General features: G+C 39.4%; 1 protein-coding gene across 3 annotated transcripts in view; it reads right to left on the reverse strand.

The window, feature by feature from the left end:
* Positions 1-4,978: 4,978 nt before the first annotated feature.
* LOC117294389 (nucleolysin TIA-1-like) overlaps positions 4,979-24,965 on the reverse strand; it is a 69,681-nt gene continuing 49,694 nt past the window's right edge. For 2 of the 3 annotated variants that reach the window (XM_033776767.1, XM_033776765.1), the window contains 6 exons: positions 24,290-24,392; positions 22,209-22,292; positions 20,021-20,105; positions 17,586-17,709; positions 10,039-10,223; positions 4,979-9,542 (listed from right to left, as the gene is read on the reverse strand). In XM_033776767.1, coding sequence (XP_033632658.1) covers positions 9,347-9,542; positions 10,039-10,223; positions 17,586-17,709; positions 20,021-20,105; positions 22,209-22,292; positions 24,290-24,368 — 753 coding nt within the window. In that variant the 5' untranslated portion in view covers positions 24,369-24,392 and the 3' untranslated portion in view covers positions 4,979-9,346. The remainder of the gene's footprint in view (positions 9,543-10,038; positions 10,224-17,585; positions 17,710-20,020; positions 20,106-22,208; positions 22,293-24,289; positions 24,393-24,965) is intronic. The other variant, XM_033776766.1, reaches the window with a different exon arrangement.

The raw sequence follows: 24,965 nt of genomic DNA on the forward strand, positions 1-24,965 counted from the left end.
CGCCCTCTTTTTTTCTCCGCCGAGGACTGCCCGCGTAAAAGGACGACTTTATTGAAATGTTTTGCTAACATTTAATATGATGATTTCAATAATGGATCGTTTGCATTGTAAAATCCACAGAATGCTCGAAGCTCTAGATATTATCAATAATGAACAAAAGTGATATTTTTTAAAGGGGAATTCTGTGATGTTGTTGAGCTTTATATTTCCTGCTTGGGTTGACCATAGAGCAAGGGCTTGACATGTGTCTTCCTGACCTTGGGCTTATAAACTTAGTTTTCAACTTTTATTCGAATTTAATGAGTCCGACTTTAGCAGCGTGGCGCTTCCCGGATGCATTTTGTTTGTGCCTGTACATCCTTGCCAAAATTGCCATCCTCAAAAATTTCCTAAATTTAGGCTTCAAAGTTTGAATTTAATTGGATTGGGAAAGGGAGGAAAGCCTCATGGAAACTGGCAGCAAGTTGGTTTGGGAACAAGCACATTAAATGAGAGGCGTGCAGGGCCTCTAATGTTAGCAAATATTCCACTAACGACTGACCTATACCAATATTTGAAAAGCAATCTGAAGTTTATTGTCTGAAAAAATTCCTAATTTTTTTTCAAGAGGCTGGAGAGACTTTGAATATTGTTTTGAGCAATGTTGAATATTTAATTTTTAGCATCGGTTACTATGGAAGTGTATTTTGATAGTGCTAACACACATCGGTGTGCGAGTAAAAAACAAAGTTAATAATTTGATAGTGTGGTGCGCCCATACGGACATCAACTACTGAAAGTGAGCCAACTGAAGATGTTTTCTATTTTCTGTACCGTAGATCATCTGAGAAAGCCTCAAGTTAAGACTAATAAATCTTCCTCCTAAACCATAATGTTGACTAAAACTAAATGACGCAACCAAAATAAAAACACAACACTGACAACTCTCCTGTACTTTTGTTTACAAATTATACCTTTTGTGTTTGCTTTATTTCCCCCATCATTCTACAAAAAACAGTGTTTTGGGAAAATTGCTTTACACTATCATCATATCCCATATAATATAGCCACCTATGCTTAATACAGTGCACATTGATTATAACACTAGGGCTAACTACACTCCACCATAGGAACCAAATTTCAACAGTAGTAAAGCTCTCAGTAGGTTGCTGTCAAACTCCCCTAACGAGTTCTACAGTCACGGAGCTGTCAACATTTCCATCTTGCAATCAGGGAGATTTTGTCTAACAATCAAAGAGTAGAATTTTATTCAATATAATGGGGAGGGGGGGGGGTCCATAATCAGGGAGTTTGACAAATAATGTTCATCAGAACTTGGAAAGATTGGGTGTATTTTCAGGGAAATTTCTGTAGAATCAAGGAGAGTTGGCGGCTCTGCTCAATAAGGTTTCCTCAAGAGTACATTATTCCCCATTAGGTTGACAGATATTGCAGAATCCAATTTCACAGGTTCAGGGGTCAATTTCACACAGAGCTAAGATTGATCTTAAAGGCAGTGGACACTATTGGTAATTACTCAAAATAATTATTAGCATAAAACCTTTATTGGTGACGAGTAATGGGGAGAGGTTGATGGTATAAAACATTGTGAGAAACAGCTCCCTCTGAAGTGCCATAGTTTTCGAGAAAGAAGTAATTTTCCAAAAATTTGATTTCAAGACCTCAAGTTTAGAACTTGAGGTCTCGAAATCAACCATCTAAACGCACACAACTTCGTGTGACAAGGGTGTTTTTTTCTTTCATTATTATCTCACAAGTTCGATGACCGATTGAGCTTAAATTTTCACAGGGTTGTTATTATACGCATATGTTGAGATACACCAACTGTGAAGGCTAGTCTTTGACAATTACCAATAGTGTCCACTGCCTTTAACTGTAAATCAATGGTAGTTAATGCTTAGTTAAGTGTGATGTCACAATACAGATCACTATGGTGATACTGACAATTTGTCTTACCATGAATTTTATTGCTTTGTGAAATCGTGCCCAGGGTACCCAAAATTTCCTGACCTGGGACCAATCACTCCACAATTATCTGCTAAGAGAAATTAGCAAGATACCAGTGACAAAGTGTTAAGTATGGCATGTTAGTTGGTAATCTTATTCTGGTAAGGATTTATTTGTTTATGCTAAGCTACCATTTATGAAACTGGGCTCAGGTAATATCTTGAACATGATTGAGAAAGTGCTGGTCCCAAATCATTTTGACAGAGGCACACCCCACCCCCCGGAGCTCATGAGCCACACATTAATGCTGTTCTCAACTGGACCCTTTATTACCAATAATAACATCAATAATCCCTCATCAGGAAATTCTTTCGATGACAACAGCTTCTGTTGAAGTATATTTACTTTCTTCATGGTTTTCACACAATCTGCAAACACCAATAGATAGTATTTCATTTTGATACTAGGCTTATCATCCCCCCCCCCCAGTCTTGGTTCCAAGAACTTTGTATTGATAAATTCATGCGTCACTCTTTTTTGTTCGCACCAAAATGGATAAATTCAAATAACAGAGGCATCACAATTATTGGTTCAATTCCTACAGATGGTCCTCAGTCGCAATGACTTCTGAAGGAACAGAGCGCCCTCTGTTGGTTTACCCAGCCTCCAGACAAATGAATCAACATTGATTCTGTTGTGTTAATGGCCATATTACTCCCTTCTTCTTTTCTTTAAAACCAATAATTACTTTTGAGAACTCCTCTCTGAACATTTTACGACTTCTTTAATTTCTACAAATCTACTGGCTACTTATTTCTTCTTAAAATCCTTTAACGCTAATTTCTCGCCATCCTACCCATTCCAAAACACACCCACCCTTAAAATATTTCACATTATGTATACACCCTCCTTTACAAGTTCTCCCCCCCCCCCATAGTGGATCACCCGATTGAAACACTAGGCTCAAACACATTTCTGTGACGACAGACATCGAGTACAGTTACATTATTATTTCGTTTGATTATAATAGTCATCGATTGAGCTAACATTAACTAAAAACCACTTTTTTTTATTAAGGAGGGTGGTTACATTGCAATGTATGAAGGGATACATAACCCGTGTCATAGTCAGGCTTAGTATAAATCACAATCAATGCTTACTGTAATCCTTTCTAGTAATGTGAATCCTGCTATGAGAACCCCCCCCCCCCACCCAACCCAACCCCTTAAAATATACCGGCCAGCTCTTCCACAATAAACAGAACGTCTCATTTTTATTTCAGTGAATTCAAAAGGTTTTTTTTCTTCTACTACCCATAATTGAACACTCACTCTTTTGCCTCAATGCACACACACCCATACCATACCAACGTAATGCACCCCCCCCCCCCCCCCCCCCGACAAACCACTGGAGAAAAATAGTACATCCCTATTCATTAACAAGCCTACTCTGGTTCACTGAACAAATCTACTCTCAACTGTATAAAACTTGTGTAGAAAATTGAAATCTATCGATGCATATAGAAAATAAAGACCAATAATTCACTTCAGAGTGGAAAAGCTGGCCGATAAACTGTCTTTTCCCCCCCTTCCCCCCACCCAAACAAAAAAGGAAAATCACCCACAATTAAATATCTGGGTAATGTTCTTCATATTTTTTTTGTTTGTTTTATTTTTTACAAAGGGTACGTATATAATATCCTTATAAACCACAATAATACCAAGACATCTGACCCGACACATACCACAACTACATTTTTTTTGGTCAATGTATTTGAATAATGACCCGCTAGTCAGTGTGTACAATTTTTGTGCACGACTAGACATCTATTAACTTCTTACACCCCTAAACTTTAAGGCAACAAATATTGAACTTAAACAGCACACAAATTTGAGACAAACTAATTATTATATTTATACATGATACATTAGTCACTATCTCACAGTATTATCAGTTGTTCCAGAGTGAATAGAGCTTACAGTCTTTATAAAGAGGTGCAGTTGTACGAAATGAACACTACCAAAGTATGCCAAAAGCACCAGTAGAAATGATACAAGATGATGCCAAACTGCACCCAGATACAGCACTGTAAAACACAGCCTTTTTTTCTTGTTTTTGTACACAGCTTTTTCTTGTTTTGTACACAGCTTTTTAAGTAAAAAAAACTACCCTCCTAAAGCGGAGCTGGACATTGATGACTCACATTACAAGGACAGACAGTTTTTTTCTATCTAGACCTCTGCATTACAATGAAGGGAACAAGGAAGGGGGGGGTATGGTCCCACTGACAATAACGTGATAACAATTCAACGAGGACTACAGCCTTTTTTGAATCTACGGCTTTGGCTTTGGATTCAGGCTCCGTTCTCTGCTCTGAACGCATAGCACTGAATCCCTGAACGCACAGTCAAAACAACTGAGGCCTAGAAAGCCTGAGCCAACTCCAAAGCCGTTGATTAAAAAAAGGACCTACATCTCAAAGTGAATCCTTCAATCATCGATGACGATCGTTACTGAAAAACATCAACAGAATGCTTGCAATGGACCCTTATGCACTGACATCACCTTGTCGTCATCTGAGAGGTAAAAGGATGAAAACCGCACAAAAACTGGCACAGGAAAATAGTGCTAAACCATGAAACAGATTACCAGCCAAACTTACCATAAAGTAAGATTGCTGTGACTGGTACCCCACTTAATTTTTGCTTAACAAAGAAATTTGTCAAGAAGTATTTTCTTCTTACCAGCTTCATCAAATTTGGACTTGTATGGGTCAATCGGCATTTAGTATCAGCGAAAGGGTGCCCTACTGCAGCATTAAAGTCTCTTGATTTGTTTTGCTGTGGTCGATTTCACAAGGAACTTAGGACTAGTCCTAACTTTAGGACTAGTCTTATGAGATATTACAAATTTAAAGCTAGTCCTAAGTTAGGATGAGTAACTTGTCCTAACTCGAGATAAGACTAGTCCTAACTCTTTGTGAAATCCACCCCTGATGTTTAACACAGGTATTCCTGAGAACTGTTATCTACATTACAAGTTTTTGGAAGGGGGGGGGGGGACACATCATCTCAAAGAATACCAGTAACAGGACAAATATTGTGGCCTAAAAACTACAGACAAAACCATGTCTTTCACTCTGTCAAACCTCCAGCGGTGTACAAACTGAGGACCGGGAATCATACTGACAAATAAAGAAATAAAATAATAACATTCACTTTACTTATGAAAGTGTTTTAAATGATGGAATTAAAAACGATCACAGCTGGAATAGTTTTTTTTGTTTTGTTTACTGCACATTATTTACAATGCAATTTGTCTAAACAATAGTTTACGTTATTTCCCCAAACCATACGTTTTAGTTTGATCTTATTTTACAGTGGTTCGATGAACATAATAAGCTAGAATTTGTTTTCTCGAAAATTAATTTCTACATTCTACTGGATAGTACAATCATGGCAACATGGGGGGCGTCAACCTAAGGGTATCTACAATGGGCATTGTAACAAGAACATGGTTTGAATTCAGGTGGTCTTCTTCAAGGAGCGGGCTGGGGAAAACGGGTAACCCCAACTATAAATTCATAATGGCAGTACTTCTTTAATACCGATGGGCTCATTGCAATCAACGTCATCTTCAAACCTAAGCGTTTACCTTTTACACTTCAGGAATTTATGTTAGGCCGTATCTCTAATACAACACCAAGGAGGTCTGAAATATAATCAGATACAAATATCTTCCAAAACTTATCCGCAATAGTTTAACAACTCATTGAGGATATGTTCACGGTTCAACTACAAACCTCTTTCTAATTATAGACACTTTCATTGATTATAATACTGCAACATTTGTTTTCTGTCCAAAACTGGAGCTACTATCTAAGACTTCCACCGTGACGTGGTTACCTTGGTCACATTCCCCTCTCAGCAAGCAAGGTTATCTCTCAACGGACACACAGCACCAGGCTCTTTTTTGGCCAAGCCTCGGTTTTGTCAACACAGGTTTGAAAATAAGGAACTCAGTCAAGATGGCCGCCCCCGCGAGGATAACAAAAAACCAAGATGGCCGCCCAGCAGGGTGAATAAAGTAAAGATGGCCGCCCCCATAAACCCTATGACATGCTTTTGTGGTTAACTCGCAGCATTGTTTGTGAGGTAAACATGAGATAGGTCCATTTAGTAGAGCAGTGATGTCTGCACCTTTTATGAACTAAGAAAGTCACCAAGATGGCGAAGAAAATGAAAACAAGGCACTGAATTGATGCATACATATTTCTCCTGAGAGACCCTATCAGCTGTCTCATCGTACAAAAAAAAAAAAAGGACTTTCCAAAAAATCTTCCTGAAGTCTCGTTCGTTTACTCTACAAAATTATAGCATTCTTTAAAATGAGTTTTCCCCTCTTTAGATTATACAGAACTTTAGCATCCACCAGATGGATATACATAATGTATGTTCTACTAGTGTTTTTTTTCATATTATGATACAAAACTGTAGATCACCGGAGCAATTGAATCAGAACAACAACCAGTGTACAGTGAATGCTTCAAACAACAAAATATGTAGGCAGATGCCCGCTGTGCACCATTATCATCTGTATATAATACCTCTGAAATTCTGTTCCCTTCAACAGTTTACCAACACATAATGTAAGCAATACGCCTGATAAAGTATCATATTTAATATCTCCAGGAGATGGGTAGTTTCAAAATGCACGACTAGGAATTTAATTTCTTCACCAGATCGCCGTTTCATTTCAAAAGAGTAGCCGAAACGATCGTACACGCAACAGTTGAGATACTTGTGATGTGCCAACACACACAGAAAACACACCCAACCAACATGGGTAAATATGATTCTGGTGTCACATGTAATTGATGATGTTATAAACTCATGGTACATTCATCTCCCCTCGGCTACAGAGCACAGCAGATGTAGCGCAAATAAAAAGTGGCCCCTGGTTCTAAATTGCTTTAATCACGGGGTTCTCCGGTTCACTTCATGTCTGAGTAGGTAGGCGATTTATTATATACATTTTTTTTTGGTAATTGTGACACAATACGAATGCACATATCAATGAGGCCAATACAATACTTTTTTCTTGTTACAATGCCTATGGATATAAGTATTATGATTGAACAGACACAACTGGGGTTCGGACAGCGCACTTAATTAACAGAAACATTGGTCACTCGAGGCCACTGTACTTCACTATGTTTAGCTTAGTTAATATAGGAGCAACCTTAGTGGTAGGTGAAATACTGCGCTATAACTCTCTTCTTTTTTTCGTTGGGTCATAACCTTGAGGCGTCTAAAATTGCAGATGCAGAAAGTGAGACGTATCAGCCAATAGGAGCCCAAAGCCTAAGCCACTCTCAGCCAGAGCTGAGATTTTGTTTAGAAACACTTAAGGAGGTCTCAACTTGGTTGCATTGGAATTCATTTAGCAATCCCTCCCCTATGGGCGTGATGACAAAGATGGAGCGAGAAGGCCCTTAGATATCTTCACATCTTGGCCGTTTTGGGTCATGTCCCCCAGAGGAAAAGCATACGAAAAAGGGTCACCACAAAAATAGCACTGGCTTGTTTTTCACTGCAAGTCTTATCTCCATATGGACAAATCTGGACGAAATCTAATATTTTACTCACAGAGAGAGATAAATTGAAGAATCTTAGTAGGTAGGGTACTGCCGTCACATCAGTGCAAAACTGTCATATTTGTATAATTCATAAAAATGTTCTATGCGAAAGCGACATTCCTCAGTGATTGTTTTCTGTGCACACGGGGCTCTTGTAATCAAGATACAATTGAAAGAGGGTACTGCCGTCACATCAGTGCAAAACTGCAAAATTTGTATCTTGCAAAGAAAAAAATCTCTTATGCAATCTTGAGCGACAATCCTCAGCACTTGTTTTGTGTGCAAGTCGGGCTGTTTTAATCAAGATACATTGTTTGACAATTTAAAACTCGTATGTACGTAACGTAAGTGGGCAGAACAAATTTTTGCCCAAGTACAGTTTGAGTTTCTTGTACCTTTTTTGATTCCATTTTTGTTTTGTTTTTTTGTTTCCTTTCGAAAGTATCCTCAAATATCAAGGGTTCGGTAACCTCATTAACAAGAAGCTAATGAGTTCGTTAGATGTTGAGTATTATGTGGTATAATGACTTGATTGGTCAGAAGCCGTTCTGCCTTACAGTCAGGGTATCTGATGAAACCTTATAGTTCGGGACCACGATGAGAACAAAATAGAGAGGGTTATATGCAGATTTCTACACACCACTAGAGGGAGCTCCTAGTACCACGAAACCCACTATTCTCCGACTTGGTCATAACATAATCAAATATTGCAGTGTGACGGCCTCAACAACAACATGTAGTACTACCAACTGAAAACAAAGAAATAAAACACATCCCCAAATTCAGTAGTTTTTTTTTTTCTGGCAAGGATGCCTGCCGATATCAGCTGCATTCTAGGAATGTTCATGAAACAGAAGTACAGTGTCCAAGGGTGACCATAAACCATGCCCAACCCTATACAATATAACTTGATATATGTAGACCCCATTTGGTAATATAATCCCATAGTATCGAAAACATGTTTGTACACATATATATATCAAAAATGCAGAGACAGCATTTTTTTCACCCATACTACTAATACACCCACCACCCACATTGACGCTATCCTTTTTTTTTTTTCCTTTTTTTTCTTTTCTTATTTATTTAATTATTTTTTTTATTCTTCTTAATACTCTAATAATAAAGTCATTTATTTTTATACAATATTTCCTCTCCTGATCGCTCCAAACCTTCTTGATGGAAGCGTGCACTGCCGCCGTGCACACTGTGCGGCATTGCTTTCAGCCAATGCGGAGTTACTCTTGGACTACTATTGGTTGAGCACCACCAGCTTGGTATCCTAGAAACAGCCAATCAGTGAGGCGGGAACTGCAGACTGGATGATCTTTGACCAATCAAGACGCGACCTCAGAGAGGCTGAGCCAAACAAGGAGTTTTTCCTTCACTATCCGACACATCACATGATTTCGGATCGCGTGAATCATATCACATGGACGTCAACCCGCCCTTTTTTTTGTTGTACAAAACAGTTATTGTCCAGTTCCATTTTGCACAAGTACCATTGGCACAAACGAAATTCTCAACACCATTGACACTTCCCACACATGCGAACGAGAAAAAAAATAACCAGAAAAAAAAAGAAAAGAAAAACTACTTGTGAAGTCCGTGTGACGATTCCACTTTTGTAGGTTCTCCGACTACAAACGGAGCTCAGAGACCTACCGATGTCCAATATCAAAAGTTCCTGATCCTTGAGGGGGGGGGGGATTGGTGAAGGATGAGGGGAAGCCTGCCCCTCATCACCATGATGCTTTCCCTCTATTGGGTTGGGAAGCCAGAGTGCATATAGTTCCCTTGGGTTGAGTTGGGCGTCATTAGACCCCTACTCGGAGCCATGCCCTGACCGAGGGCAGATATTGGCTGTGTCGGCTGGGCGTACTGACTCTGTTGTACCCCTTGGCCCTGGGGGAATTGACCTTGCACATATTGCCCTGGCATAACCACACCTGCAGCCCTACATAATAAAAAGTTAGAAATATGTTAGAATAGTTTTTGTTTACTCCCAACTGAGGCGAAACCCTGCTCCCTTGACAGGGTCCTTGTACTGTCCTTTTTTTTTTTCAGTTTTTTTTTTTTCAGCGCCTTGTATCCTTAGGCATTTTGGTGCTTTCTACATACAGTTATTATTATTCTCTAAAAAGAAAACGATTCCTACAGTTTGATAAGACTTAACATGTACAAACAAATTAACACAGCAATTGTTTTAAATCACAAAGATTTGAACTACAGTATATCCCCATCCCACACCACCCCATATTTGCATGTTTTAGGATCTCCACTTTCATGCTCGGAAAAATGTCAACGTTTTATTTGCAAACAGTTTCCGAAACAATGATTCCAAAAACATTATTACTTCAAATGCAGTTTTCTCCAAACCTGAAAGTTTGACTGCTTTGGCTAAATTTACCCTTCGTGAAAACAGTGACGATATATGCAACTTAATAACTTACTGCGGGTAATTGTAGTAATAGGTTGCTTGAGTTGAGGGCGTCATCTGCAGATACTGCTGCTGTTGGCTGGTTGGAAACTGCTGGTTGAAATACTGCACAAAGGGCTGTCCAGCCTGCTGTGTCTGCTGGGCGGCCTGCTGCGGGTAGGCAAAGCTCTGATATGCATACTGCTGCTGTTGCTGCTGCTGTAGTCAAGAAAAACAAGACATGAGATAGGAAGAAGCTATACACAAAAAGTAAACTTGCGGGTACAACCATGTTATAAGTCTCCTTTGTTGGAGTGTTAGCTCTGCAAAGAGCCGGTGTGGTCTTGATGTTTCAAACAGTATACTCTGCTCGTCTTCAGGAGACACGGGGTGCAAATACTGATGCTGTTTGAACTCGCTCAGTTCATGTGTGCTGGTGGAAGAAAACCATGGTCATGAGGCTGGTCCCAAATGGTAGAAACACAGCAGTCAACCTACCAATGGTGGACCAGCCTGGTTACGAGTCAAAATAGTCAACCTTTAGTTAACTGTGCTGCACACTCGAACTTGCTCTTTGTTTTGCCCATTTTTACAAGTGGATGTGAGGTTAAATATCGGGGAAAGTACATGCACCAGGCCTGACACTTCAAGGAGGCAACAAATGCGATCGCCACCATGCCGCCTGGTGATTGCCTTGGTGCCCTTCAAATTCTCTAGTCAGCCAGTAGAAATTTATAATTTCCTCATATGGTGCCCTTTACCAAGGAGAAAGTTCCTTGGTGCCCTTGCCCTTTCAAAGATGCAGCATACAGGCCTGAAGTAAACCCCAAATACATAAAAAAAGATAGTTAACCCAGACAATTTGATCAATTGTACCTCCTACAGATATCGTCAAGCTGACTAGAAAGTACACTAAGGGATCAGAGAAAGTGGTTGAATGCAACCACTGCTAAATTGCGATCATCGGATAATGGTCATTTGTTGTAACTGTATGAAGTGAGTAATTGCCCTGAAGCAATTCAAAATGGGACCAAATGGATTTCCGCAGTTCGATAATAAGAAACTAAAAAAGGATGGCTGTTGTATTCAAGCAGGAAAATTGGTGGGAAGGAATCTTGTCATTATCATAATTGACGTGATACACACGGAAGTACAAGCAATTATAAAAAAAGACTTGTCTCTTTTCCCCTGCAGATTAAAGGCAGTGGACACTATTGGTAATTACTCAAAATAATTATTAGCATAAAACCTTACTTGGTAACAAGTAATGGGGAGAGGTTGATGGTATAAAACATTGTGAGAAATGGCTCCCTCTGAAGTTACGTAGTTTTCGAGAAAGAAGTAATTTTCCACGAATTTGATTTCAAGACCTCAAGTTTAGAATTTGAGGTCTTGAAATCAAGCATCTAAAAGCACACAACTTCGTGTGACAAGGGTGTTTTTTTTCTTTCCTAGTTATCTCGGAACTCCGACGACCAATCAAGCTCAAATTTTCACAGGCTTGTTATTTTATGCATATGTTAAGATCCACCAAGTGTGAAGACTGGTCTTTGACAATTACCAATCGTGTCCGCTGTCTTTAAAGGGACTTTGCTTATAGCATTACATTGCTATTGCAGCAATGAACTTAGTCAAGTATTCAGATATGTTTAAGAATACTACGCTTACTAGATTAAAATAAGCAGCTAAAATGCTTTGTAACATGAACCCTTGTTGACGGGTGTTCTGCAGATTTTTGCTAAGCAGAAATCTGTTCATAAATTTGTTCTGCCTAACCGCTTTATGAAATTGGGCCCCCGGTGTTCTTCATTTTTTTTATAAAGTCATAACTGCAATGTTTGCTGGTTAACCAGTAAAATCACATAAATTTTAAATTAAATTCAATTCAACTAAACATTTATTTCCAAATAAAAGACTCTTTGTAAATTGCCTTAGCAATGCTATTAAAAACACAAACAATTAATTTGCACAGACCGGGACGACAGATTAAACTCAAGATCCAAAAACAGACAAACGTACATTCATTTTCTTGTTGTTTTTCAATAAAAAAAAAATAAGGGGGAGGGAGGGAAAAGAAAAGAACATCAATAACTCTACATGACAATGAGTGAGCGCGCTCCTTCTCACGCAAGATGATGCAAAACTAGTCTCTCGTAGTCTCTAAAATCATGTGAAATTAGTCTTTGAATGTCAATGTGATAAGAAAGTACACATATCAAATTGGGCCTGTCATATCGGCAAACACAACCACTGCATCCAGTAGGGCTAATGGCACAATTAATTTATGCGATGACTAATGCTCTCCGGTAGCGGCACATATTAATTGGCAACGATAACAGCATGGGGGTCTCAACTGAAGTCGATGTAAATTCACAAGGAAAGGTCATAAAAAGAGCAATGGATTGGTAAAAAGAAAGGATTATTGTTGTGCATGATTATGATAGCCCTCAATGGGAGACTTTCTGGGACGATAGAGGGCAGCAGACTTACCGGGTAAATCCATTGTTCTCAGAATTATGCGCATGTTCAGAACTACGTAAACAATGGAAATTTACCCGGTATGTCTGCTGCCACCTAGCGTTGGAAAGTCTCCTATTATTCTTATACTCATACAAATAACCCTTCTAGGGAAATATATTAAAGAGCCATTTTTTATTTGGCCATTGTAATGATGGAAGCCTTAAAGCGGTGGACGCTATTGGTAATTGTTTAAAATAATAGGAGACTTTCCAACGCTAGGCGGCAGCAGACATACCGGGTAAATTCCCATTGTTTACGTAGTTCTGAACATGCGCATAATTCTGAGAACAATGGATTTACCCGGTAAGTCTGCTGCCCTCTATCGTCCCAGAAAGTCTCCCATTGTTAGCATAAAAGCTTACTTGGTAACAAGCAATGGAGAGCTAGTGATAGTATAAAACATTGTGAGAAACGGCTCCCTCTGAAGTAGCGTAGTTTTTGAGAGAGCAAAATCTAATTAAAATATTTGAATTGAGTTCCAGACCTCAGCTGACTCCTGAGGTCTCAATTTTCAAGCATTTAAAAAGCACACAATGTGTTCGACAAGGGTTTTTTTTTCTTCAACTATTCTCACAGGTTTGCTATTTTTTACTTGTGTTTAGACACACCAAGTGAGAAGACTTGGTCTTTGACAATTACCAAAGGTGTCCATTGCCTTTAGATGCCAAACCTTGACAACAAAATTAATTATAATATCAGAGGAAGTAAAGAAGTTTGTCCCGTACAAGCCTTGGAGAGAGCAGGGCCTAAAACAAATATGTAAGCATTGCATGATTTTTGCCTGCCATGCTAGAATTAACATCCCAATTAGTAATGTCCCTAGACAATGCTAATCAGTAACGTATGACGATACCCCGGTCTCCGCACATGTGTGAGGCGGCGCAGGTGTGGGACGCTGCATGGCGGTTCCAGAAACAAGTCGCTCTTATTTGCTCTGACACCCTGCTAAGGGTCATCAGCTGTCACTGTGCGCAACCGGCCAATGACTGGGCGAACAGGGATAGTAAAGTGGGGAAGGAAAGGGGGGGGGGTGAAGCCGAAGGAGAGAATCCTCTCCAGAGGGGGTTTATGGAAACAGGGGTGTGATTATTCAATACGGAGAGGTGGAGGGGAGCCCATCATGTTGAGGTGCATATAGCCCCAATCATGCGGACACATTTTGCTCATTTGAAAACCACTGATGTAGCAGTTTCTCAATGTAACTTATAATATCAATTAACAATCGCTGTGTCAATGATGACCGAAAGTACTGGGTTTGGGTTTATGGAAGCAGGGGTGTGATTATTTAATACTACTAAGAGGGTACACATTGATGTTGTTGTCTATTTTATGAACAACCGTTTGAAAACTACTGATGTAGCAGTTATCTCTATGGTTAGTCATACATGTAGTATATCAATTAACGATCGCTGTGTCAATAAGGAACAAAGGTACATTGGGGGAGGGGGGGCATGAAACAGAGGTGTGATTATTCAATATTGAGAAGAGTAGGGGAGCACATGCAACTTTAAGTTCATCAAAAAAAAGGGGGACATTTCAAAATTCCAATGATTTTGTCAATGGTTTTACTCGAATGGCACAAATGAGAATAAAAAGTGGGAATTCAACTGATATAAGGAAAAGTTGCACACACGAATCATGAGTAGATATTTTTTTTCTTTCTATTTTATGAACAAAGGGTTGAAAACCACTGAAGTGTTCTCAATGTTATTCATAAGTTCATGAGTTTAACTTAAAAGATGGAAACATTTTTCCAACAGTTAAAGACACTGGACACTATTGGTAATTGTCAACGACTAGCCTTCACAGTTTGTGTATCTCAACATATGCACAAAATAACAAACCTGTGAAAATTTGAGCTCAATCGGTTATCGAAGTTGCGAGATAATAATGAAAGAAAAAAGCACCCTTGTCACACGAAGTTGGGTGCTTTCAGATGCTTGATTTCGAGTCCTCAAATTCTAAATCAGAGGTCTTGAAATCAAATTCTTTGAAAATTACTTCTTTCGCGAAAACTACATTACTTCAGAGGGAGCCGTTTCTCACTATCAAACTCTCCCCATTACTCGTTACCAAGAAAGGTTTTATGCTAAAAACTATTTGGAGTAATTACCAATAGTGTACGATGCTTTAAAAGCAGACTTTACTTTCAAAACTGAAAAATTCCAAAACGAGGAGTACAATGGACTTTTGAGTGTTTGTATAAAATCGGTTTATAATCCAAATCAAATGAGCCAAACACATCAAAAGGCAAGGAGTAATTTGTAAAAAAATTCAAATTGATTGAGTTGAAATTATTAAACAATCCACTCTTGCTGACTGGTTGACAAAGCTGAGCCAATTTCAATGATTAACAATGTCGTCATTGTGTTAAAAAAAGTACACTGTGGTTGTGTCAATAACAAAAGGAGAGGTGGGAAAATAACACCAACCTTAGGCGGAGAAGAAATAAAATGACAAAACAAACAAGAAACACAACAAAATGGAAGTACACAAGACAGAATGGATAGAGGGTACAAAATGGAAATTTCATTCGACGTAAGGAGATTGTCAAAGTAACCATGCAGTAAGGCGAGTCAGAATTCCTTGCCCTGTTTTTTTCCCCTTCTCCTCCTCCCCATGTAGACCGCGTTTTAGGACCACTGTACTTTTTTGTGCAGCATGTCCCCCATTTATGTCTATCAGTATTTAGTTCGCTTGACTCCGCATAGGCAGGGGGGGAAGAAGTGAACCGGTCAGGCGTGGTACGAACGGCCCGGGTACCGTGAAAAGCAGTTACCAATGGTTGCAAATTACCAGTGTAGAGAGTGTTGGGTTGTATATGTATAGCTACGGCACCGCTAAAACGCATCACTGAAGAGATCAGTCAAACATTACGGCAAGATCACCAGTATCTCATCCATGGCCTAGTCTTTCATCAGCTACCGCTTATCATGTCTCCGCGACGATCTATTTTGAGGTTTATTTCTACGATATAAGAATTCAATCCATCGATTTACCATATATAAAAAAACATACATGCTTGAAGAAATTCTCTTCGTCCATAGCGGCCCAAAACAACAAGAGAGTTAATACGACAAGGAATGGAAGGAACAGTATGGCGACTGTGAAATTGGGTAATTGCCTTCTCTGTTTGGATTGCACAAGAATCAATCGCCTTGAATCGGCCTCAGGATCGCCACACTGTGTTTCTCCCGAAGTGGCATCGACACCTTCGCTGGAGCAGTGACCCACCGGGGAATTGAATGGGTCGCAACAGTCTTTCACACCTCCCAATCAAATTGGCCAGCCTAGCCTACGCCGTATGTGCCAAGGAGGGGACCTGCCTCCATCTTCAGAAGTGTATCACCGAGTGGGAATGGCGGGACAGACACAAGGAGAAGGGGGGGGGGGAAAGCGACAAAAAAAGGGATCACATAAAATGGTCGACTAGTTCAATTTAGACCGGCGAGGGATTAGTTCAAGCTTCATGCTCAAGCTGGAAGTAAACACCTCAATCGCTCAGTTCCCAATTTTTTGAGGTTGTCACTACAGTGACAATAAGACCAAATACAAATTTTACAGTTTGCCCTTTCACTGAACTGAAAAGTGTTGAAGTGGCGAACTTGTTTACCCACTGCGCTTTCATATCAAGATCATTATCAGTAGACAGGACAGTGTGGTGGGTTTGGGGGGGTGGGGGGGGGTGGGTACCAACATTGCAATGTCGGTTCAGACAATCGATTCCTGTTTCATGTATATTAATTTTTTTTACACCATAGACAAATATAGGGTAATGAAAAACGCTATTGCCCATGACGATAATTATTTAATAAAACACCCTCACAAATTGTTTTTTTTTTAACTCAAAACCCCAAATATTAATATCTTTTAAAGCATCACAAAAGGTGCCAAAAAAGAAAGAAAAACCCCTTTACAAAAAAATTTGAATGGTTTTATTGACCCCTTGTTTGATGTCCACTGCCAATTCTTTTTCCTCTCTCAACTTTGACAAGAGTTTGATATTCAATGAGCTTCGAATATCTAAGATACATGTACATGTAAGATGAGATAAGATAAGAACTTTATTATCCCACACTGGGGAAATCAAAACTGGCCTTGATTAAAAAAGTACAGACGAAAAACACTAAACAACGGATCTCAGGTAAAAGTTCGAAATTTCACTAACATATGCGCGCATACGTGTCCACATTTCATGTTTACTTGTGTTACACTACTGCTACAAGTGCCATGTGACGCGTTGATGATGGCGTGATCGATAAAGTAGTGGAATGCTTGTCTGACAGACGGGTGGTTTGAGCAAAACAGACGTCATTAGTGCGGAGTGCTATTGAAAAGTTTCCAAAAATTACAGCAGAATAAGTTTTGCTATGCCCTATTTCTTCATATCAAAAGTTGATAACAAAACCAGACAGTAAAGACTATTATAACACCCCTTACAAGTATTCTGCCTGCTCATTGGTTTAGAGCGCGTCACATGACATGTCGTAGTTTTGCTAGACGACGGCCGTGTGAACGTGCGTCGGTTTGCAGTGCGCTATAGTCCGAAGACTTGCACACGGCATGCACTACCCAGACGTTCGTTGCGTGTACGAGGATTATAAATTAATAGTCTGTAACCATTTCGGATTGCACGACACTCTACATGCCGCAAAGTAAAAGTTTTTGCAATCTGTATTCGCGTCGTCCGTGGATTGTAGCATTCAGGTCTGTAACTTAATACATAGTACAGTATTTAGAAATGTTTGGGGTGTTATAAAACCAATATTGACTGCTTTTACTCGTGCAATGCTTAAAACTATGACTCCCTCGGTGATCCCCGTAGCGTTCTATTTTCCCTCGGCTTCGCCTCGGGAAAACAGAGCGCTCCGGGGATCACCTCGGGAGTCATAGTTTTAACCGCCTCGGGAAAATAGAACGCTCCGGGGATCACCTCAGGAGTCATAGTTTTAACCATAGCTCTCGAAGCAGTCAAAATTTGTATACTAAGTACACTTGAATTATCCCTATCAGATTATTTCAAAATTCTACCAACTTGATTTGCCTCGGCTGACTGCTTACCTGAGCATGAGCAGCAGGATCTGATTGTGTTTCTTTCCCCCACGAACATTTAACTTTGTAGTTTCCTACCAGATGACCGTGGACACCAACGATTGCTCTTGTGGCTTCTTCATGAGATAAAAACCTGCAATGGAGACAAGGGTAGTCAGTTTAGAGTAAACAAAAGCCGTGTTCCCGTCAGCTGGGGTGAACAACTGCAAAACAATCACAGCAAAACAGAGCTGTAACGTTTAATTTGCTTCGCATGAAACATTTGCAGGATGTATGAACCAGCCTTATAACCAATGATTGAACCCATACTATAGCCACAATTTAAAGCTACATGTAGCAAATCTTGCGGCATTGCTCAACGTGGAATTCTGTGCTTATAGCACCCCATGTCAAATAATTTGCACGAGGCGTATTGAGCGAATTCCACGATGAGCAGCACTGTGAAACTGGCCCCAGGTCATCGTAATGGGACAGGCCAAGAGCATTCTCTCCAATCTTGAGTCCAATTTCATAGAACTGCTCAAGCAGAAGTATTGCCTAACAATTGTCTGCTAAGTAGAAATGAGCAGGATACCAGTCTAAAATTGTGTTAGTGACATGGTAGTTTAGTTGGTAACCATGTTTGGTAATTGTGCTAAGCTATATTTGTGCTTAAGTAGCTCTATGAATGGTAATAAGTTTTTCAAAGGACTCATTGTCACACTAACAACGAAAAACAAGACTACAACAGATGTATGCAAAAGCAGCATTAAATCACAATTCGCTGGTCGTATACAGTCCCCATAAGAGAAAGTACAATGACAACTACATGTAAGCTACACTAGTTTCTTTTTCATTCATTCATTCATAATTGGTTTATTATTTTAAAAACAAATTCCCATGGCGACCGGAGGTCGAATTACAGGAAAATATACAGAGATTAAAAAATAAGAAAAAACACACTATTTCACATTATTTAAGAAATAATTGATTAAGGAGAGACAAATATTTACAATGTATAAAATAAATTGTTCTGAAAGTTGCGGGGGAAAAAAAAACCTGGATAAAAAAATATTGCTGGCACAGTCAAAGGGCGCATAAAAAGCTGCATTCTATTGCAATTCAGTTGTTAAAAAGGCGTGTGAGGTGAGGGAGAGGGCTCTTTCTATAGCGCTCTGTTCGGCATTTAAACTGACCCAGAAGTCCGGAGTTCCTAAGTTGGTACCCACTATCATACCTCTTTGGCAAGAGGCGCTTTAGGACTGATGAAGGGAGAGTTTTGGCAAAAGATTGGCACAAGTGGTTACGACGGCATACCAGTGTTTCAATACTGCACAATTGTAGAGCGTCTGAGTAGCGCACGTAGTCATTGCCAAGAATAATTCTGCATGCGCGCTTTTGCACCCTTTCCAGATCATTGCACTGCTTACTTGACAAAGCACCTTCTGTGCTTACTGCAAGCGTATTCCCTGATAACCTGTGATACATGCTTGACAGTATTATTAAATCCCCCCCCACAATAGTGTGGGACGAGTCTATGATTGATACTTACCCAAATAGCCACTACTTATGCATATTTCATAGCCGACAGGCTAATTCGCTAGAAAAATTGACAACCAGAGGGCGCCCTCTCGCGCCCACCCAGCATGCTACGCAGTAGCTTCGCCAAATACGTCCTTCTTTTTCTAGCGACCGTACGTGGTAGACGTGAGTTTTTCCACCCACTTGCTTTAGCTAGAGTACTTGTACGTTCGCTTTATTCCTATAATTCTTGCTTTCGTAAGTGCAGATTCTTTGAACAGGGTAGAGCAGAACCATGAAATTGGGCTGATTTCACACGCCGCAACAAACAAAGTGGTGCTTTATGGATCCCACATTCTAAAGTTATCAGGGAATTTTAGCTTGTGCGCATGCGTACTCCACAATACTAGGCATTCTACGCTTACACAGCTACATGTAGCCCAGAAATTTGGCGCTTGCAGGCAAGCGCAAATGGTGATCCTAAACATGGTAAGCGTGGAATTAGGCGGTAAGCAGAGCCATGAAATCGGCCCCTGATGCATGCTCTTAAAAATGCACAGATCTGAACCCCTTCCCCCTCCCCTCAGAAGGAAATATGCAACACAGCAGCGTGCAAGCTGTTTAGAAGGGAAACAAATACACTTTTGACTGTTCCAGGGCAGAAAATTAATTTGCTGTCGTTAACAATGGAATAAGAGGCTTAGAGGCCGATGTCATTATGCTTGTGGCTCACTGAGCGATGAATCATTCAAATCTATCACATGGACATGCAGAGTTTTGCTTGTGTGTAATCAATATGGCTAAATTCACTCTAATGCCGCTTCATAACACAGGAACCTGCCGCCCATGAACGGTCCGCAAATATTAGTCGCCCCAGTGCTTGAATAACAGTGTCCCCCCCCCCCTTCCCAACCACCGATCATTCCTGCACACTAATCACTTACCGAATGAATGCATAACCCTTCTCTGGGAATTGCCTGACTTCTTGTATAGTGCCGTATTCGTTAAACCTTTGGCGTAGTAACTCTTCTGTTTTGTCAGGAATACAAAAAAAAGAAAAAAGAAAGCAAGACAAATTAATACAGAGTTAAACAGAGTACAATGACAACAGTAAGGGCTGTACAGAACAAAACGCAGAAATATGCATGTCGAGGTGATTGAAGAGTGCAGATTAATTACCGCCTCCAAAGTAGCGGTTATAATTTCAAAGCATCGTATGATTTCATTACAATTTTTTTTCTATTTTCCAAGGGCTCGTTAATGACAGGAAGTTATCAGTTTTTTTTTACCTCATCATTCTCAATTATGTAGGAAGTGTAATTATGGTTAGGCTCCGTCATTACGATGGACGGCATAGTGTGTGACTACCCCCCCCCCTCTAGTGGCGAGAGTACAATCTAAATTATTTATCAAGCCTTGAATGACATTGTACTAGACTGCTGCAGAAGAACCATGTTGACTCCATTACGTATAGTTCAAATTGAAACGATGAGTCCACAAGGAATTGTCCGGGGGTCTTTGTTACAGGGGGTTCTCCTGAGCTTGCTGAAGCTCTTAGGAAGCTAACGGATAAATACTTCGGCCATTTAAAGACACTGGGGTAGATTTCACAAAGAGTTAGGACTTAGTCCTAGGAGATATACAAATTGCATGGATAGTCCTACATAAGTTAGGACGAGTAACTGGTCCTAACTCGAGATAAGACTAGTCCTAAATCTTTGTGAAATCCACCCCTGGACACCTTTGGTAATTGTCAAAGACCAGTCTTCTCACTTGGTGTATCACAACATATGCATGAAAAAGCAAACCTGTGAAAATCTGAACTCAATTTGTCGTTGAAGTTGGGAGATAATATTGGAAGTAACAACACCCTTGTCACACGAAGTTGTGTACTTTCAGACGCTTGATTTCTCAATAGTATTTTTATCACTTCCAGGGTATACCCGATTCATCCTGCACAGTTTTAATGGCCTAATTTTAGTTTGCTTTAGAGGTAACTTATAATAGCTCGTTTAAAGATCTTATTGTCCATGAGAATATGATGTCTGTGGTGGTAATGTGTTCAAGTCTTTCAATAACTGTTTTGGGTGTGAAAGAATATACCCCCCAAGTGATACCAGTATGTTTGAGAGCGCCCTCACACGGTAAAAAATATGGCGCATTCCCGATACAGGTTTAACATAAATTATATTAAAAAATATATTTATAGATTATTTAAAAAAATATTTTGTCTGAATGACAAGATGGATAGAAAGGGAACTTCAATTGCTTGTGACCCCCCCCCTCCCCCATTAAACCAATCGTTAAAATGTCAGTGTTTTGCGTACACACTGGACAGGACAGAAACACAGGTGTGAAAAATGAAAGGAAGCTGTGAAAACTCTCCTGCCCAGTGGGTCTTTCGCACCAAGGATTATAAGAAAGAACGTGAGCGAAATATCTCTCTGAACAACATCAATGGAAATTTAATAACTTGATACAATAACATTTTGACAGATTGAAACTACACTTTGTGCCAAAAGGGAAATACTCAATTGAAAAATGTTGTGAGAGAAAAGTTGAAAGAGAATTTGTTTCAAAATACAATTTGAAAAAAAGAAGGGAAAAAAAGAAAGGGAAAAAAGGAGAAAAGCTAACAATAAAAATATTTTGAACTCAATGTTTTAAAGGTAGGGTATACTTTCAGTAAAAGTCAAAGACCAGTATCCTCACTTTGTGTGCCATAGTCTTAACATACATGTACATTACAAACACTAACAAACCTGTGAACATATGGGCTAAATTGATCATCAAAGTTGGAAGAAAATAACGAAAAGAAAAACACCCTTGTTGCAAAGAATTGTGTACTTTCAGATGCATGAGAAAGGCTAATATGTCATAAAAGCTACCACCTTTGCCTTTAATATCAAGTTAGCACAGGCACGTTAAACCGAAGGTTATTGGTTCAAATCCTGCTGTAGTCAAATTTTCTTTCTTGAACCCCAAATTACACATAGTGCAGTTACATAACATCTACATTTATTTTGATTCAAGAAAAAAATCGAACCTCACAATCCAAGGTTTATCATAATGAACTTATTTAACGATCCAAGTGAGATCTTTTTGTGGAAACACTGACTGCATGTTACTGACCTGACATTCCATTTTGAATACCACCGCAGTATACTGTACAATTGTTGACACTAGCTTGAGCATAAACTTCATCGTGTGACTTTGCTGTAGAGAGAAAGAGAGATAGGGAGAGTGCAGGGAGAAATCGTCAATTTTTACACTACACAAAAATTGGCCAAATTAAGTTGTGACATTTCTATCTTGCAAGACTTCTCTAAGAAAACTCTGTTTTACATTTCCACCTTAGACATTTTTATCTTGCAAAATTTTCTGTAAGAAATCTTTACAGGATTTTAAGGGGAGGAAAATAGTGTATTCAAGTATGGGAATTTGTTTTTTTCACCCTCTGCAACATATCGAGCATGATATACACAAAATGAACGAGGTTAGCAATAATTTGGAGGGTACTGACCGACTTAAAAAAAAAATTAAAAAAAATGAGTTTACATTCAGTCTACTTATCAATTTCTGCTTGTGAAAATTGTTTCATGCTCAGTAAATAAATACTTAAACTTTAAAGCCAGGTCGCCCAGATAGGCTGGTGCCTTTAAAACAAAGTGCATTTACAAGCTTAATCGACAAACCAGCATTTGCAAACTGCAATTACCCAAAGAGTACATGAACGACTGATAAACGCGATGGAGTTATTTGGAAAGGTTTTCATTTGGCAAAAGTTGATCCCAAAGCCTCCGTCGAAAACCCCCCTGCAGTCAGCACTCAATCTCGACAGACTCAATAATAACAACACAATGTAACCAACACAAATCAACTACCAAATCCTTGATTTATAACGTCTGTTTTATAATTGCGCCCTGGCGACAAACAAACATTTTAATCATTACTCCGGAGGCCGAGCACCGACTATTTATGCGCATACTACTTAGTTTCTCCACATCACAGCTTTGCATTTCTGAACAATAGCGCCAAGCCACAAGGAGCCGAATTGACTGCCGGAGTGTCTCAATCTGAATGTTGAATTCGTAGCGTAACACCCCCCAAATCCGGCGACATCAAATGGAATGTTGTGCTTGATTTAAATGCGTGACCAATCAACTTTGTTACTAAGGGAAGGCCAGACCAAACTAACGCATTGTATGCATGTTTTACAATTTTGAAGGGGTAAGGGCACCAAGGCAATTTTCTCCATGGTAAAGGGCACCCTACACGTAGAAGGAAATTATAAATTTCTACTGTAGCATATTATTAAGGGCAAGAGGAAACTAGCGCAATGTGCATGTGTTTCACTGACTAATTTTCGGGTCTGTATGCGTCGTTTTTCATTTTTGAAAGGGCAAAGGCACCAAGGCGTTTTCTCCACAGTAAAGGCCTCTCCATTGGTTATTGTAAATATCTACTGTAGCATTTCAAGGGCACCAGCAAGGCAATGACCAGGGGGGCATGGAGGCTATCGCCTTCATTGCCTCCGTAAAATATCTGGCCTGAATTTCATCGCAGTCACACAGGCTCAGCTGTTGGATGGCAATGGCAATTTCCAATATGAGAACACTTTTCTTCCAACTCTATCGTTTTACAAGTTTGTTAGAAATTCTCCCGGATTTGAAATCAATTTGAAATCCTAACTGCAATTCATCAGTGTCTCTCAGACTAAAGCCCCCCATATAACCCACTGCTCTTATTAGCCCAATTCTACTGAGCTGGTAAGCTCATGTGAATTTGATGATTGCAGGAAACTTCTGCTTAGCAAAAAAACAGGTAACCAAATACTTTTGCAGATTTATACGTCCAATCTTTAAAAAAAGAAAAAAAAATTTTTTTTTTTTTATCTTTTTAACATTTTGATCAAGCTATTTTTTTTTATGCTCAGCGTCTGTTTGAAGATAAGTCAAGCTTTTGGCTTATAAGTAAAACAAAAACATGTACTTCTCTAAGTTCTTAAGATACTGGTAGCCAACTTATAAATAGTTACATCAGATGAACATTTGCTGTGGCCAGCTTGAAAGGATGAACTTTCTGCAGCACTTCTATTAGTTTCTACATGTGTAAGCTGTCTTTGAACATGTAACAAGACGTGTATCCTGACGATGGGAAAAACTTGAGAAATCGTGGGACAGCAAAAGCGGTTAGAGGAGTTGCAAACTTACTTTCTGTCTTTTGCTCCGAAGGCTTACGTGAAGCCCAGTTTGTGCGGATCACCTTGCCTCCTAAGAACTGACCATTCATTCCTTTAATGGCATTCTTGGCCTCCTGTTGGAAGGAAAGAGAAAATAATATGTTGAGACTTTTATAGCTATAGCTGGCGTCTTCAAACATTTTCCCTGCCCAAAAGAGTAATAATAATAATGACCATATTTATAACGCGCCTTTTCCAAAGGATACAAAACATTTTCCCTGCCCCAAAAAAGTAATAATAATAACCGTAGTTATAACGCGCCTTTTGCAAAGGATACAAAGCACCAAGTACTTTTACTGTAAGTGATGAGTGGGACAAAGTTTTTGAATCATGAGACCTAATCCTTAATATACGTACAAACATTTTTAATCTGAGAGAAAAAAAACCCCCAAAAAACACACCCAAACAATCTATTCAATTTATTGTGTAAATAAACATCAGCAAATTCTTAACTAATTGGCAATTATGTGTGCCCTCATCAGACGTTCCCATCTCTTGAGATGCGGACTCACAGATGAGACTAAACTTATGAACTTTGTCTGACACGCTGCAGCGCTGCTGCAAGGTTATAACCGGTGTACAGAGTAATAAAACAGCCGCATATTTTTTGTAATCTCATTTTTTTTGTGTCGTCGAAAAAAGACCAC

Source organism: Asterias rubens, chromosome 9 (genome assembly GCF_902459465.1).
Source record: "Asterias rubens chromosome 9, eAstRub1.3, whole genome shotgun sequence".
Classification (NCBI taxonomy): domain Eukaryota; kingdom Metazoa; phylum Echinodermata; class Asteroidea; order Forcipulatida; family Asteriidae; genus Asterias; species Asterias rubens.